Source organism: Adiantum capillus-veneris, chromosome 26, assembly GCF_014529385.1.
Source record: "Adiantum capillus-veneris isolate H3 chromosome 26, ASM1452938v2, whole genome shotgun sequence".
In the NCBI taxonomy this organism is placed as follows: Eukaryota; Viridiplantae; Streptophyta; class Polypodiopsida; order Polypodiales; family Pteridaceae; genus Adiantum; species Adiantum capillus-veneris.
Window position 1 is genome coordinate 103,515,259 of NC_140956.1, and position 14,164 is coordinate 103,529,422.

Here is a 14,164-nt window from a genome sequence, read left to right on the forward strand (position 1 = left end):
CTTTTAAAGGGTTTGCATTGCCTTCGGAAACAGTAGAAGCTCCATCCAAAGCAAGAGTTCCACTCTTCTCGCACAAGCCCTCAACCCTACAAGTGCGTTTTGTGAATGTATTTATGGTTATTTCTATACGTATTAGGAAAAATATTTATGACTCGTAGGTGAACATTGACAGCCCAGCAGTTATGACGGAGATGATCTCTGGATTGGTAAAAAGTCGGTCAAAGGGGGCAGGGGAGTTAATGTTTTTCTGTAAGTAGGTAGACTTAGCTGAAAAGATATTGGTGTTCATCCTTTTACTCAACAGCATAAGCAATCGCTTAAAATTTGCATTATTGTTTATCTGATTGGTTGAGTGATCCTCAGATTGCCAAGTCAAGAAAAAGTATGCTGCAGTCAGAAGTGGCGCTGGCGCGATGGGTCACTCAAGAAGGTCGTGGTCTCGTGGTGGTGGTGAATAAAATGGATCTCTTAAAAGGCAAAGAGCAGGCTGAGCTGAGGAGTAAAGTCATGAAAGCGGTTCCAGAGGAAATCAACAATATTCTACCACAGGTTTTGTCCAGCTTAGTCTTGTCTTGCCATTGTTTCTCGTTTGCTTAACAAGTCCAGTAAAGGGACCTGCCAATTAGCATGTGTCCTCAGCGAGTAAAAGCTAGATTGTTGTTTCAGGTGCTCTTCAGGGATCTCTATAGATTGTTTTTGTCTTGCAGAGTCAGAAAGTCCTGATTCATGAGAGACTCTAGTGCATTGCATTATAAGTTTTGTTAGAGACTGTCCTGTATTTATGCAATTGACATTAGTGAGGGGATAGTTTTCTTTATTAGCAATCAATGAGCCATGTCAAATGAGTTGTGTATGTTTTTCCCGATTTTATGCTCTGAAGTGGATCTTAACCACTCTTGCAGGTAGAAGGTATTCCCATTGTTTTTATGTCTGCTTTGGAAGGAAAGGGACGGGCAGCAATCATGAGAAAAGTATTTGAGAGCTACAGGAGGTGGAATGTGAGGCTTCCGACTGCAAAATTGAACAACTGGCTACAAAAGGTTGTTATTTTCCATTTGCATGGTTTAGTTTATTGGAGATGATTTGTCATGATTTACTGAGTAAAATGATTCTTCTTGTAAAGGTGCTGAGCCGGCATCCAAGAAAAGCTGAAGGCGGTTATGGTGCAAAAATGCGATACATAACTCAAGTAAAGGCGCGGCCTCCTACTTTTGTTGTGTTTGTGACGGGAGCTGGGGACATTGAGGAGACTGACCTACGTTTTGTTGCTTCTGCAATGCGCGAAGATTTCGACTTGGGTGGCATTCCAATCAGAGTCATACCTCGACATACAAGAAGAGGATTAAGAGCAGTCGAAAATACTACTAATACTAAGTCTAGACCCAGGAAGTTATTAAGCACAAAGTCTCAGGGGAGTCAGTTACCCTCATCAAAGAGGGCGGGTGTAGATTGATAGGCATGTATAAATTTTCTACTCACAAGATAACTTGGTTTCTTTTTGGAGAGAAGCCAGGAGTAACAGAGTAGGGCCTGAGCAAGTTCAGGTGACACGTTAATGTTGAGAATGGCGTATCCTATTTGTCAAAGCTGGGTTGTTGATGAATGTGATGCCTAGCTTTGACGTTGAACATCCCTCGGAGCTACAAGGCTGTGCTAGATTGAAGTATATTGCATGTGGGTTTCTTAGCTGAGAGCAAAGTTTCTTGACGTACTACTGTAACTGCAATGCCTTTGCTTCATTGGATATTGAATAGTAAAAGGTCTGATGCATGGATTACTGTTCGTATACTATCGACGCGATGTTTTTCCAAGACACGGCATCATCTAAAGCAACACAAAGACCGTCGATGGTCATATTATGGCTATCAACCACGACTTAAAGCCACAAGATTTACCAAAATGGAGAAGGAAATGGAAAATGGAGAGAGGAGTGGATGCCCACCATGGAGGAATGGAAGAGAGAGAAAGAGGGATGGAATAAAGAGTGCACAATGAGAGAATCATGTGAGGAAGGATAGACTATGGGGGTAGATAAGGAGGCATCCAAAGACGAGCTCACCAAAGTGATCACCGAGAGCGTTGAGGGTAAAACAATGAGGGATGGGTGGAAGTGAATGCCGCAATCAGAACATTGGGGAGGTTGAATGCTGCAAGTTTTACATGCGAGGACAAGAAAGGAAATCTTATCATAGAGACAATTAAGTCATGATTGACGGCCAGCCCATAGACTAATGGTATGGGGCCTAAGGAACATAGCCTAACCCACAGATAGAGCTAGACTGGTTGGAGAAAAGAAGCTGAGACAGCCATCGAGAGTGATGAGGAATACAGAGATGGGAAGCAGATACTAGCCATTATGACGAGCAGAGACATTGGGAGAGGGGACCATATCACAATGATAAATTAAGATGCCAGGAAAGGGAGTCATATTACCATGCCAACTCCAGACGTGGAGAGAGGTCCAATGATATGAAAATATTTCTCGCTTTCCAAGGTGGTTGCAGAGATGACCAGATGTTCATGTTTAGGTGTTTGACAATATGATAATTTGAAGGATATAGACAGAGATGCTTGAGCGGAGTATTTTCCACAAATTTTGAAAGATGCTATACGAAAATGGTACTATTATTATCCAACTTGTAAGTTGAGGACATATAGAAATTGTGGAAAGCCTTCTTATTAGAATATAACGAGAACCGAGAGGAGGATATTCTTAGTGAATTGGATTAGATCAAGTAAGATTTTGGTTAAGAGTTTTTTAGAAAAAAAATAAGAATTGACTAGACAATTGAACAAGCCACCCTCAAAGAGGTGGATGCGCGCTTGGTTTCTAAGTGGATTTAGAAGCAAGAAGCTCACAAAACAGGAAGTGCCAATGCTTATCAAAAAATTTGATGATCTAGTGCAAGAGCTATGAAATTGCAAAAACAAGTTAAGAAGGAGAAGAGTTGGAGAGGAAAAGCAAGCTTTAATTTTAGTGAGTAAATAATTGAAGAGTCATCAACCAGCTCTAGTTTTTCGGACAAGAACTCAGAAGATACATTCAAGAGCAACAAGAAGGGAGCATGGAGTAGAAAGATCGACTAATTGTCCAAGTAGGTTGTTGAGATCTTTATTACCAGACCTCCACTTGGGGAAAGTAGAGACCTAGTGCACAAAATGCAATTCTGACTGATAAATGTTGCGTGTGTACTTATTGCAAAGCTTTGGGCACCTATGGAACAAACTACAAAATTAGAATCCACCACTTCAAGGAGGGGAAAGATGTCTCCATGATAGCATTGACCAATCTAGAGCAAGAGAAGGCATCCAAAAATGTAGAAACAGAGCCTGTACCAGTTGGATAGCTACAAGAGGAAGGTACCACAATTTTCCTGGAGGACGGGATAAAACTGTTTTTTCTAGGTGAATTTTCAGTTGGCATACATGTGGAAAGTACGGATGCTTTGTAGCGCAATGCCCAAACAATTTGAAAGTTGAAGTGGCTTCTAGGAAGGTGGCAAAGCCAGTTCCAGCGTGTGTGATCACTAAGAGCGATGACATTGGCATTGAAGAATTACTAGATGAGCCAACCGGTCAAATGAAGCAAAATAAAGAGGTTTAGAAGCCTAACAAGCAAAGAGTTGTCTGGAAGGCCAAGGGAAAGGCCAAGAAAGTGGACGTTGGTAGCATAGATCAACACAGACCAGTCAGGATCTGGAGCGAGAGGCCATAATGCTCAAAGGCCAAAAACGTTCAAAGGCTTTTACCACAAGCTTCAGAAGCTCTACAAATGAAAGTCCCAACTTTTGAATTTCGTAAGGACAGTGTTGAGACAACAATTGACAAACCAACAAAAGGATCTGCGGAACATGTTGAGAAAGAGGTATGGCAAGTCAAGGTGGACTTGGCCGAAGCTGATAGAAAGGATCCACGGACAGAAAATGTTTAATAGAAACTTATTTGTGGAGGTCACGAGAGCTCGAGAGGTCAAACCTCCCATTTTTGGGTTGCAATGTGAGTGGACTTCAACAATGATCTCAAATCCACCCTAAGTTACGGGCGGGTATGTTAGGAGGAGATCACACAATGGCGCCTTTTGGCTCATAGTCAAACACCAACAGTTATAGATTGTGAATTTGGGTACTTTTCAGCTCTGCAAGAGCATAGTCTCGCGCTTTGCTCTGAAGCCACCAAAGCACTTAAGCCTTCATCTTGGCAAGAGCTACTTCCCACATCGCAAGCAGTCAACAACACTGTCCGATCAACAGAGAAGGGCATTCCCACAAGCAGCATGCAACAAAAGATTGGCAAAACTAAAGCTCCAAAACATCAAAAAAGGCATTCCTCCCCGAAAATCGAAAGCCTCTTCAACGGGTCAAGGTATAAAAGATTCTTCAAAGGGGTTTTTTCACGAGCATTCAAAGGCAGTCTTCGAAAATTTCAAAGCGTTTATAAGTATTGGGTTTTGATGAAGTGAGAGGAGATATGTGCCTATGCAAGCAAGGATGCAACTGCACATTGGAAGTTCTAGAGGACATTTTCTACAGATATCACTCATAAGAAAATTTTTACATGTTAGGTTATGGTGGCAGAGTATGAGGTTAGAGATTTTTGTAAGACGCGATATTTGTGAGAGAATGGAAAATCCTTATGCAACAAATATGACACCACTGACCACTATTCAATCCTTGGAATTATTCATGAAGTGGGGTTTGGATTTTACGGGACTTTTCAAGAAAGTCATACCCATTAAGAATAAGTATATAGTCATGGCCACATGCTATGTTAGTAGATGGGTGAAGGCTAAGGCACTTCTCAACAACACAGCTCAACCCACAACATGGTTCCCGTATGAACATATCATATGTCAATATGGTTGCCTGTTGGTGGAGATAGTTTCAGATCAAGGGACCCATTTCATAAATGACACCATTCATATCCTATATGCAATGGACATGTTGAGAGTAGTAACAATAAGACCATCAAAACTATCTTGTCTAGAATTGTGCATAAGGAACCCCACAATTGGGATGAGAAGCTTCCGACGACACCATGGGCAAATAGAACAACATGCAAAATTACCACCGGTAAGATACCTTTCAAAATGGTGTATGGTATAGAAGCCGTCATACTAATGGAATTTGTATTTTCCAGTCTCAAGCTAGCAATAGAACATGATATGAATTATAACTCAAATTTGGAAAAGACTAGATGAGCTACTAAGGCTACATTAGGGCCAAAAACGGCTAGAAAAGGGTTGTTCGTTAATCTAAGAATTAAGGAATAGTGCAATAGTCATTTCAAACATATATAAAAGTATGGCACTCTTGTTTTCTCTACCTTGGGTCTTTATGGTTCTATTTTGGTTGAGAATGGCTAAATGTCTTGGTTTTTTTTGGTGAAAATCGCTATATTTGGGTGTTTTCGACAGCTATAAAGTTTGGATTCAAAGTATTGACCGTTTTCTTTATTTAATATTTCATAAAATTCAGCTAGAAGATACGAAATCTCTCTTTTCAGGCTTTGAAAACAATGCTATTAATGACAAATCGCCTAATTTTTTCAACCGTCTAATTTTTTCACCTTTTCTCCATTTTGTGAAAGCTTTGCATATTTTTGTTGCATTTTCACACCCTTCCTCTATGATCTTTGAGCTTCCATGGTATCCTCTACACGTCGTTCTTCTCATACCATAAGGGTACTTGCCACCATTTGCACCAACCTGTGTTCATTTTCATTGGGGAGGAAAGAGAGGCTTGCTGGGAGACTTTGGTCTTCAAAGTCAATTTGAAACTTGACCTTTTCTACCTTTTCACTGGGAGAAACTCATCTTCTCTGAGTCCTAGTGTTTTGGCAATGTTGTCAAAGGAACAAAATTGACGACCATCCATCACCACTACATGCAAAGTGAAAATTTGGAGGTCGGGGACTTCCTCCAACACTTCGTCTCTCTCTATCATCCGATCTTCCTCCTCAGTGGAGTTGGGCTCATGCAAGAGGACGAGTGCCACCGATGCTTTACTCTGCTCATCAACCTCTTCGATAGCTTCATTTGATTCCTCCACAATGGTGGTCACATGTGGTTTCTTGCTGACCTTTTCCTTTGATTTTCCCTTCTCCGTGCCCTTTAGCATAAGACGAGAACCATGTCCCAACAAATGAATTGGGTGTATATGCACCCCATGTCCAAGTCTATGAGGGCATCATCATCCTCAGTCCCATTCAGTGAGCCCTTTAATAAATCTCAACAAGCGAAAGCGAAAGATATTGTCGACCATGTAGAGGTGCTTGAGGAAATCCACTAGCAACCATGCCGTGTCGGACCTCCTCAAACACTATGCCATATTCTTCCATGTGCTGCGCCATGTAGTCAAGAAAGCTTTGGAATGCCTCTGCATGAAGGTTTGGAAGTTTGCATGTCGATATTCCCCTCAAACACACTGACTAGCTTATGTACTCGATCCGCAAGTCCTACCTTTTTCAGTTGTGCGAGAAGTGCGTCACAAGACGTTGCCATGGGTTCGTTCGCGAAGAAGATGACAAGATAGCTTAGAGCTAGAGATTTGTGAATGTAAGAAATGAAGTTTAAAAACCTAGAAATTCACATATACACCCAAGGTCACTTTTGAAGAAGCACTTAAAAGTAACATCAAATTAACTTAACACTATAGTTTTTAACAAAATCACGGGACAAAGCATCAAAAGATACCAATAGGCATTCACGTTCCAAATCAATGAAATTGCACGTTTCAATCAAAATCTTGAACAAATTAAGAATGAACAAGTATGCTCAAAGACGAGATTCAAAACACTATATTTATTAATGGGAGCGAAATTCGCATCAGTTATTACAAGCTTTTACAAAAAAACATTGTGAAAATGCAATTTTCTCACATAGAAAACTCTTCTCTTTTTTGGAATGAACAACCTTTTCAGTGATTACAAAGAGGTATTGCTTGGGCAAGGTATATATGAGATTAATATACTGGCAAAGATAACTGAGGTGCCAGTCGTTATTCACAGAGATGTCGTGCACTGCATCGTCATGGAGGCATATTTGAAAGTCAACTGATTCTCTAACAACAACAACAGAGTTTAGTGCCTCCCATTCCCCATTATCAGCTTCCATATTTTGTAGAGAAAGACCATTGACCAGTTTTACTTCTCAATATGGTACCTGAACACCACATTCTGAGCAACTACAGAGAACTTAATTCTATCTCCCTAGTGGTTGACCACCTTGGTCTCCCATCCAACTACAAGGAAGCCGTACATCACACTTACCCTTGCAAGTCCACATTGTTGGTGTCCTGTGAACGTTCAAGTGTGAAGCGCCATACATATACATCACTTCGCAAGCCGCTCGTCGTCTTGGGTCTTCATGATTCTTCCCTTCCAGTGGTGTTCTTGAGAAGCCATGTGTCTCCTTGAGACCTTGTGTGCACCTCTTGAGCTGGCTGCATTGTCACCCATATCAATCGTTCGAACTCCATTGTCACCCAACATCCATTGTCATCTTGTACATTGCTGCATAAAATGGAGTCAATAACACTCCTAGGTCGTCGAGCAGTAGCACAACTTGCACACAAACACTTAATATTAATCTATGCACATCCATGTTCTCAACTGCATAAAGAGCAAGATTATTGATGGTACACAAAGATGGTTAATGCTACTTACTGCTATGTTGTTTCTCTTGCAAGTTGGTTAAATGGGGAAGATAATGTGAAGAAGATATAGAAGGAAGTAGATCCACTTTAGAGAGCTTAATGGAGAAGGAGTAGGAAACCTGTTGAGGAAAGAAAAAGGGAAATATCTAGCAGAAGGATATGCTACATATCTTCACCTTTTGGTAGAGGTGTGTAGTGAGGTTCATGGAGCAATGGAGAACTTCAGCTTGAGGAGAATGCAGCAAGGTTGAGGAGGGAAAGTAGGTTCAAACTTCTACTGCATAGCTTTTTGGGACGGAAAAGTGATTGAGGAGAGAGATGCAACTTGCAAGTTGGAATGAAGAGAAGTGAGAGATGGTATAGTAGAGAGAGAGGGAGGGAATGATCAACACGTTTTTGGTGGGACCCTCTTTTAGGAGAGGGGGGGGGGGGGGGGGGGGGGGGGGGAGAGAAACTGGTAGCCACTAGAGAGACAAAGGATTGGTTTTTACCCAACTTTTCAAAGAAAAGTTTAGTTTTTTGAATTTATAAAAGATTTTCTCTTTATAATTTATAAAATAGTATAAGTTTGACCACGTACTTGTAGGTCTTGCCATACCCACCATTTCAGGCCACATGGCATCCACCTATTTTTCCCTTCCATAATCTCGTTTTTAAACCCATGACAAATAAAGAGGACCCCGTAATCCCTATTCTTTTCCCTTTGGGGTGAGAGCCAATAGCAAAAAGCAGCGGGGCAAGGGGACAACCTTGCTTGATCGAACACTTGACCTCAAACCCTCCCATTATCGTGTTGTTGAAGAGAAGCTCAAAGTACCTTCCTTCCCCCCAGCGTGCAAACTATCGCATACAATTTGGGTCAAAATCCCAAAGGTTTTGTGACTACCTTAATGTAATACCAAAAGATTTGATCGTAAGCCTTATCTAGGTCAAGCTGGAGGAGGATATATTCTTGCTTGGTGAAAGAACCATGACAGCCAAAATGTTGTCATAAATTGATCTTCCTTTTATGCTTAGTGTTCCAAACCAGATGTTGTTAAATTGTGGGATCTAATGGTAGTTTTCCCGATTATCAAAAGAGCACAATGAATCCTTATTAGATGTACTACTCATGTGATTTTATGTTAAACTATAACAGGTAAGCGCCTAGAGGTGCAATGCCAAAGCACCTCATCAACAAGCCCTTTGGAATGGGAGGCACTTGTGCAACCACATAGGCCACAATAGTGTTCTCTGCCATGTTAGTATATTTGGTCACAAGCTAATCCTTATCTATGGAGTTCATGAAGAGCATTGTGTGGTTTGACGATATTTTCAAGGGGCTAGTGCTTATGTCACGCAATCAAGGGCATTCATCCATGTAGCCACTAGCATTCGATCAAAAGTTAATCACATAACGGTGTGCAGGTTTGCGGCATGTAAAATATGTGAACATCGATAAGTGCTCGTTGGGTGGAGGAATATTGTAGTAGTAGTGGTGAATAACTGGCAAGCCTTGTGATTTTATCACTTGTTTCTCAATATTGCTTGATTGAGAAATAGAAATGCTTTTTCATATGGTAGGCCTCGTGATTTGATCACTAGCTTCTTTTTTTTGGAAAACTCACAATGGTGAGTAAATTATATTATCATAATCGATAAATTACAAATTCTTGCCTGCTCGTGTTGAGCCATGACATCTTCCAGGGATCCTAGATACATCAGCTGACATAAGAGCCACCCCACGACAATGGATGAGCCCATACCTTTATCCATGTGAGTCCTTCATTGCGGCGCTCATGGTCCTGTTCCACTGATCACTAGCTTCTTAAGGTGGCAAGTCAAACAACTTTCACAATTTGAGGAGTTGTTAAGATTATCAAGTCAAACAACTTTCACAATTTGCATACATATGCACTCCATTATTGGCATTGAGATTATGAAACACCAATAAAGAATTAGTTACACCAACTTTTTATGCAAAAAAAATCCCAAACAAATCAATTTTTTTTTTCAAATGGGCTAAGTGGTAGCAAAAAACATAAGAAAATTGGGAATAATAATTTAAAGGTAATATTTTTTGTCAAAATATAAAAAATGAGGGAAAGATTGACAAAGCAAACCATCAAATATTAATTTTTTGCACCAGTTTTGCAAAGAGTTACCTTTTTAACCTCGTAAAAAAAAAAAAGCAAATTGTGCATATCCCGTGCGAGGCAATACATGTGTGCGCGAATGCGGTGTGTGTGCGAAAAGAGAGAGAGAGAGAGAGAGAGAGAGAGAGAGAGAGAGAGAGAGAGAGAGAGAGAGAGAGAGAGAGCGCATAGGATGTGGGTGGAGCAGCATTTGGAAGAAGTAAGAGTGAGGTGCTCCTTATTCTCATGTATACGAAGAATAAGGGTATGTACACATGTGGACGGCTGGCCGGACATTGGACGTTCGGGCGGGCAAAAGGTGGAGTGCCTTTACCTTAACAATCTCCCACTTAAAAGGCGATGCACCGATAAGTGAGACCTACTAGCTAAACTACTAGTATGTACAAAAAACTAGGTGAGAGACTCTCTCAACCTATGCCCAGTGGCTCACTCTATTGATCTACACGCAGTCATATCAACTGTGGTGGTAGGCTAGTGTGCGTACCCACACTAGAGCTTGCATGTCAATCTCCTAGACAACTCTGTATGGTCTGCAAAGCTCCATGAAGCATCATGCTAGTGTCGGTTACCGTACTACTGACTATCCCTGCTACAAATGCTCCCATTGCAGTTGCTAGATCGGGCCTTGACACTAACAAGTCGAATATGAGACGCCCGAACGCTGACGAAATCTGTGCAAACCTAGTTGTACTTGCCTCCCGTGTGCTATTTTCAATCACTGCATCATCAAGACTACCCTTCACGTATGGATGTGTAAACACCGACACTGAGGAAGCTACATCCCTCTCACCCATAGGCAAAACTGTGCGTCTTGGTACCAACTCATCAGGCTCTAACATGAGCATGTCAAAAAACTCCATATCTGTCAGCTCTATCTGTGTCTCTAGGGATTGTTAGGTTTGATGATGGATATGGAGGGTGACGTTTGAGAGGAGCCATGGCGAGCTTGGAGATCGGTGCAGGGAACGAGGGGGATGAACGGGAGAGGAGAGAGAGATTCGACACTACAAGGGAAAAAACATGCTATGTTGATGCTTGTATTAACTTTGTAAAACAAAAACCTTTACAATATAAGAGGCCTTGCCATGCAAACTTCTAAAAGGAGACTAAGTGTATCTGCATGCCTCATGAGGCGTTTTCCACGGGTTGATACCACTGAACGAGGGCTTGGAAACCCAACAATCCCCCCCTCAAGCCTGAACTAAACAGACCACTCTCCTGATACCTCGAGTTTTTGCTGTACTCGTCAACCGTGAGTTTTAGGTTCTCTAACAACCAAGGATTTTGGTGTATCCATAACTTGGTGCTATGGTAGTGAACCCCCCCCCTCAATAGATAGGGTGTAGGTTGAAAAATTAGCTACCAAAATTTGGTTCACTGCAAAACCTTGGGTTTAAGGTGTACCTAGTAACCTCATGATAAGCATGACAAAAATGGGTTGAGAAAAAATGTTTTTGGGAGGTCTTACCACGTATGTATGTGTGGCAATGTCTAACCCGTACAATTTATCATGGCAATAGTTGACAATTTATAGGCTAAAATAAGCCTTTTGAAAGATAATTATGATTGTGTTGACAATAGACAGACAAAACAAGTCTATGATATTGAGCTGTAATAATAGGTTTTGAAATTTTTCATTTGTTGATGGACCATGTTCTTGAAGCAAGTATTCGTGCATGATTGTCGGTGCCTCATATAGAACAACATGGCTCCAAAATCTCCTCTCTTTCATGTGTCTCAGACACAACTCATATGTAGAGCAATGCATTCCTGGAACAACCTTCAACACATATATGGCATGTTGTTTCTCCCACTTTTTGAACTCTTGTCAAATATTCAAAATCCCCAAATCCTAAGATGATTGAAAAAACTTACTTGCTACACCATCAAGAGGGTGTTTTGAGATGCTCTGCCTTGTAGTGCTAATTACACTACCAACCTGCTAAGGCAACGTTTTGATATGCTAGTCAAATGGTAGCTAGTTTCACTTCAATCGGATTGTTGGCGTTTTGATATGCTCACCCACTAGCTCTACAAACAGTAGCGTTTTGAATTGCAAGTTGTAAAGCTTCTTTCCACCGGGAGTACCTCGGGCTTTGACTCAGTACATGCCACTACTGCCTATCAAAACGCCACCGCCAAGGCTCACCAATGAGATGCCGACCCACCTGGGTTCTGTGATGCCCGCCACAAAAGTGATGTGCCTTTTAATATGCTCGCAGATTTTCCTACTTGGAGTAGCTGAGTTTGTGTCTTGCATGTCCGCCTGCAGCGAACACCTATCAAAACGTGAGCGTCTTGAGATGCCAGCCCCTCCCTACGGCCTAGGCTCTGATACCAGTGTTAGGTTCGATGACGGCTATGGAGGGTGGCATCTGAGAGGAGCCATGGAGAGCTTGGAGATTGTAGCACGGATAGTGTGTCTTGCTCTCTACAGTGGGTGCTCCTCAGTGCAATGTGCATGACAATCTCACTCGAAATAGATTGAAAACAAAGGAACAATAGATAACAACTTAGCTCACAGAGACACAACAACAGACCAGAACATATATGACTCGACTATCTCAAAAGAACCGATACAGACTTTGGCGTGGCATCACACTCAGCTCCAGCCCAGGACCCACAGGTACAATGGGGGTGTTGAGGCTCAGATGTGCAGGGGATGATGAAGACGTGCTGTGTGTATAGACTCGCTACCCAAAACGACGACGCTGGACCATATATCTAGAAGATGATCTCTATGATCCAACAGCTACTCCTCATGTCCCACCATAAAGAGCCACCAACGGCTCATAAATGTCAGCCATCTAAGTCTATCTCTAGAATGAGTGGTGGAGGTGACCTGGCCACGATGTCCACTAGAACCACCGTCGTATCCCTACCACGTGTCATTGCTCAGCCCAGAGAGTCCATCCAGTGTGAACCAGATCAGACCAACTGTACTAACTGTGTGTCCTATGAAAGTGACACTATAGCCTGCTACAGGTTGCCCGCCACAAGACCGCTCACCATCTCGATGAGAGGAAATACTGAAAAAACTGTGAAAGAAAATTACTAGGTATCACATCTGTACGTCTTTCTTGAAGCAAGTGCTAGGCCCAACCATGACCCTACATGCCTCAAAAGTGGAGTTAAAAACACTACATTGCTTGCAAACGCCTTAAGCCTTTGAATAGGCAGGAACCCAGTATGATTGCATAGTCCAAGAATCCCAATTGGCAAAACAGAGTGAGGCTCCACATCAAAGAGATATGCTCGGGCCATGTATGGGAGGGACAGGGGGTGGATAGGGGGGCCGAGGGGAGACTAGGTAGGGGTGATCTAGGGGGGGGGGGGCGAGGGGAGACTAGGTAGGGGCGAGGGCTGGTGAGGGGGGCGAGGGGTGTGTAGGGGGGCTAGATAGGGGCGAGGGCAGGGAGGGGGTGGGTAGGGGTGAGGGCAAGAGAGGGGGTGGGTAGGGGCGAGTAGGGGGAGGGTAGGGGTAAGGGCAAGAGAGGAGGTGGGTAGGCGTGAGGGCAAAGGGAGGGTATGGGTAGGAGCGAGAGTGTGTGAGGGGGTGGGTAGGGGCGAGTTGGGAGGGGTGCGGGAGGGGCGAGTTGGGAGAGGGTTGGGGAGAGTTGGGAGAGGATTGGGGGGACCAATTTGGAATGGGGGACGAGTTGGGGGTTGGGTAAGGGAGAGTAGGGAGTAGACCATTATGAACATGGTGCGGGTTGAGGACAGAGCAAACTATTATGCGCAAGACCACTATCAGGAGCAGGGAATTCATCAAGCAAGACGGGCTCTGTGAAGGGAGTTCGCTAGACACAGAGGATATGCTTGTTGTGGTCGGAGAAGCAGACAACAATGGGGTTGATGTTTGAGGGGGCTGCCTTTTCTCGTCGCCGTCCAATCTTGTAGCTAAGGTGACCCAAACACAGCTAGATCATTGTTGTGTGCTACTCACTCGTGACCGGCTCTCCGTATAGGCCGACGTAGCCTTACTCAACTCTCTCTAAAACACACTCCATCTGTCCCTCTTTGAACAACATTTGAGTGTTCCGAAGGTCCGACCACCTTGACACTAAACATGCCCCCTGAATACTCTGGAAACATGCAATCCATGTGCTTCTTTTGACTAGGGAATCACTCTTGGCTCCACTATGAGAGGAGTTCGCATTTCCTCTGAGATCTGCTGCGATTTCTTGTTGTCGTCAAATGTTTTAGATAAGGTGACCCAAACGTAGCTAGATAATTGTTGTTTGCTACTTACTCAAGGCCGTCTCTTCATATAGGATGATGCAACCTCACTCAACTCTCTCTGAAACGCACTCAACTCTCTTTGAAATGCACACCATCTGTCTGCTGCGTTTTTTTATCGCCGTTGAATCTTCTAGT

General features: G+C 42.8%; 1 protein-coding gene across 2 annotated transcripts in view; it reads left to right on the forward strand.

Annotated features, from left to right (window-relative positions):
- LOC147423927 (GTP-binding protein) overlaps window positions 1-1,688 on the forward strand; it is an 86,387-nt gene extending 84,699 nt beyond the window's left edge. For both annotated transcript variants that reach the window (XM_086500898.1, XM_086500899.1), the window contains 3 exons: window positions 364-549; window positions 903-1,040; window positions 1,124-1,688. In XM_086500898.1, the coding sequence (XP_086357024.1) occupies window positions 364-549; window positions 903-1,040; window positions 1,124-1,453 (654 nt within the window). In that variant the 3' untranslated portion in view covers window positions 1,454-1,688. The remainder of the gene's footprint in view (window positions 1-363; window positions 550-902; window positions 1,041-1,123) is intronic.
- Window positions 1,689-14,164: the final 12,476 nt, after the last annotated feature.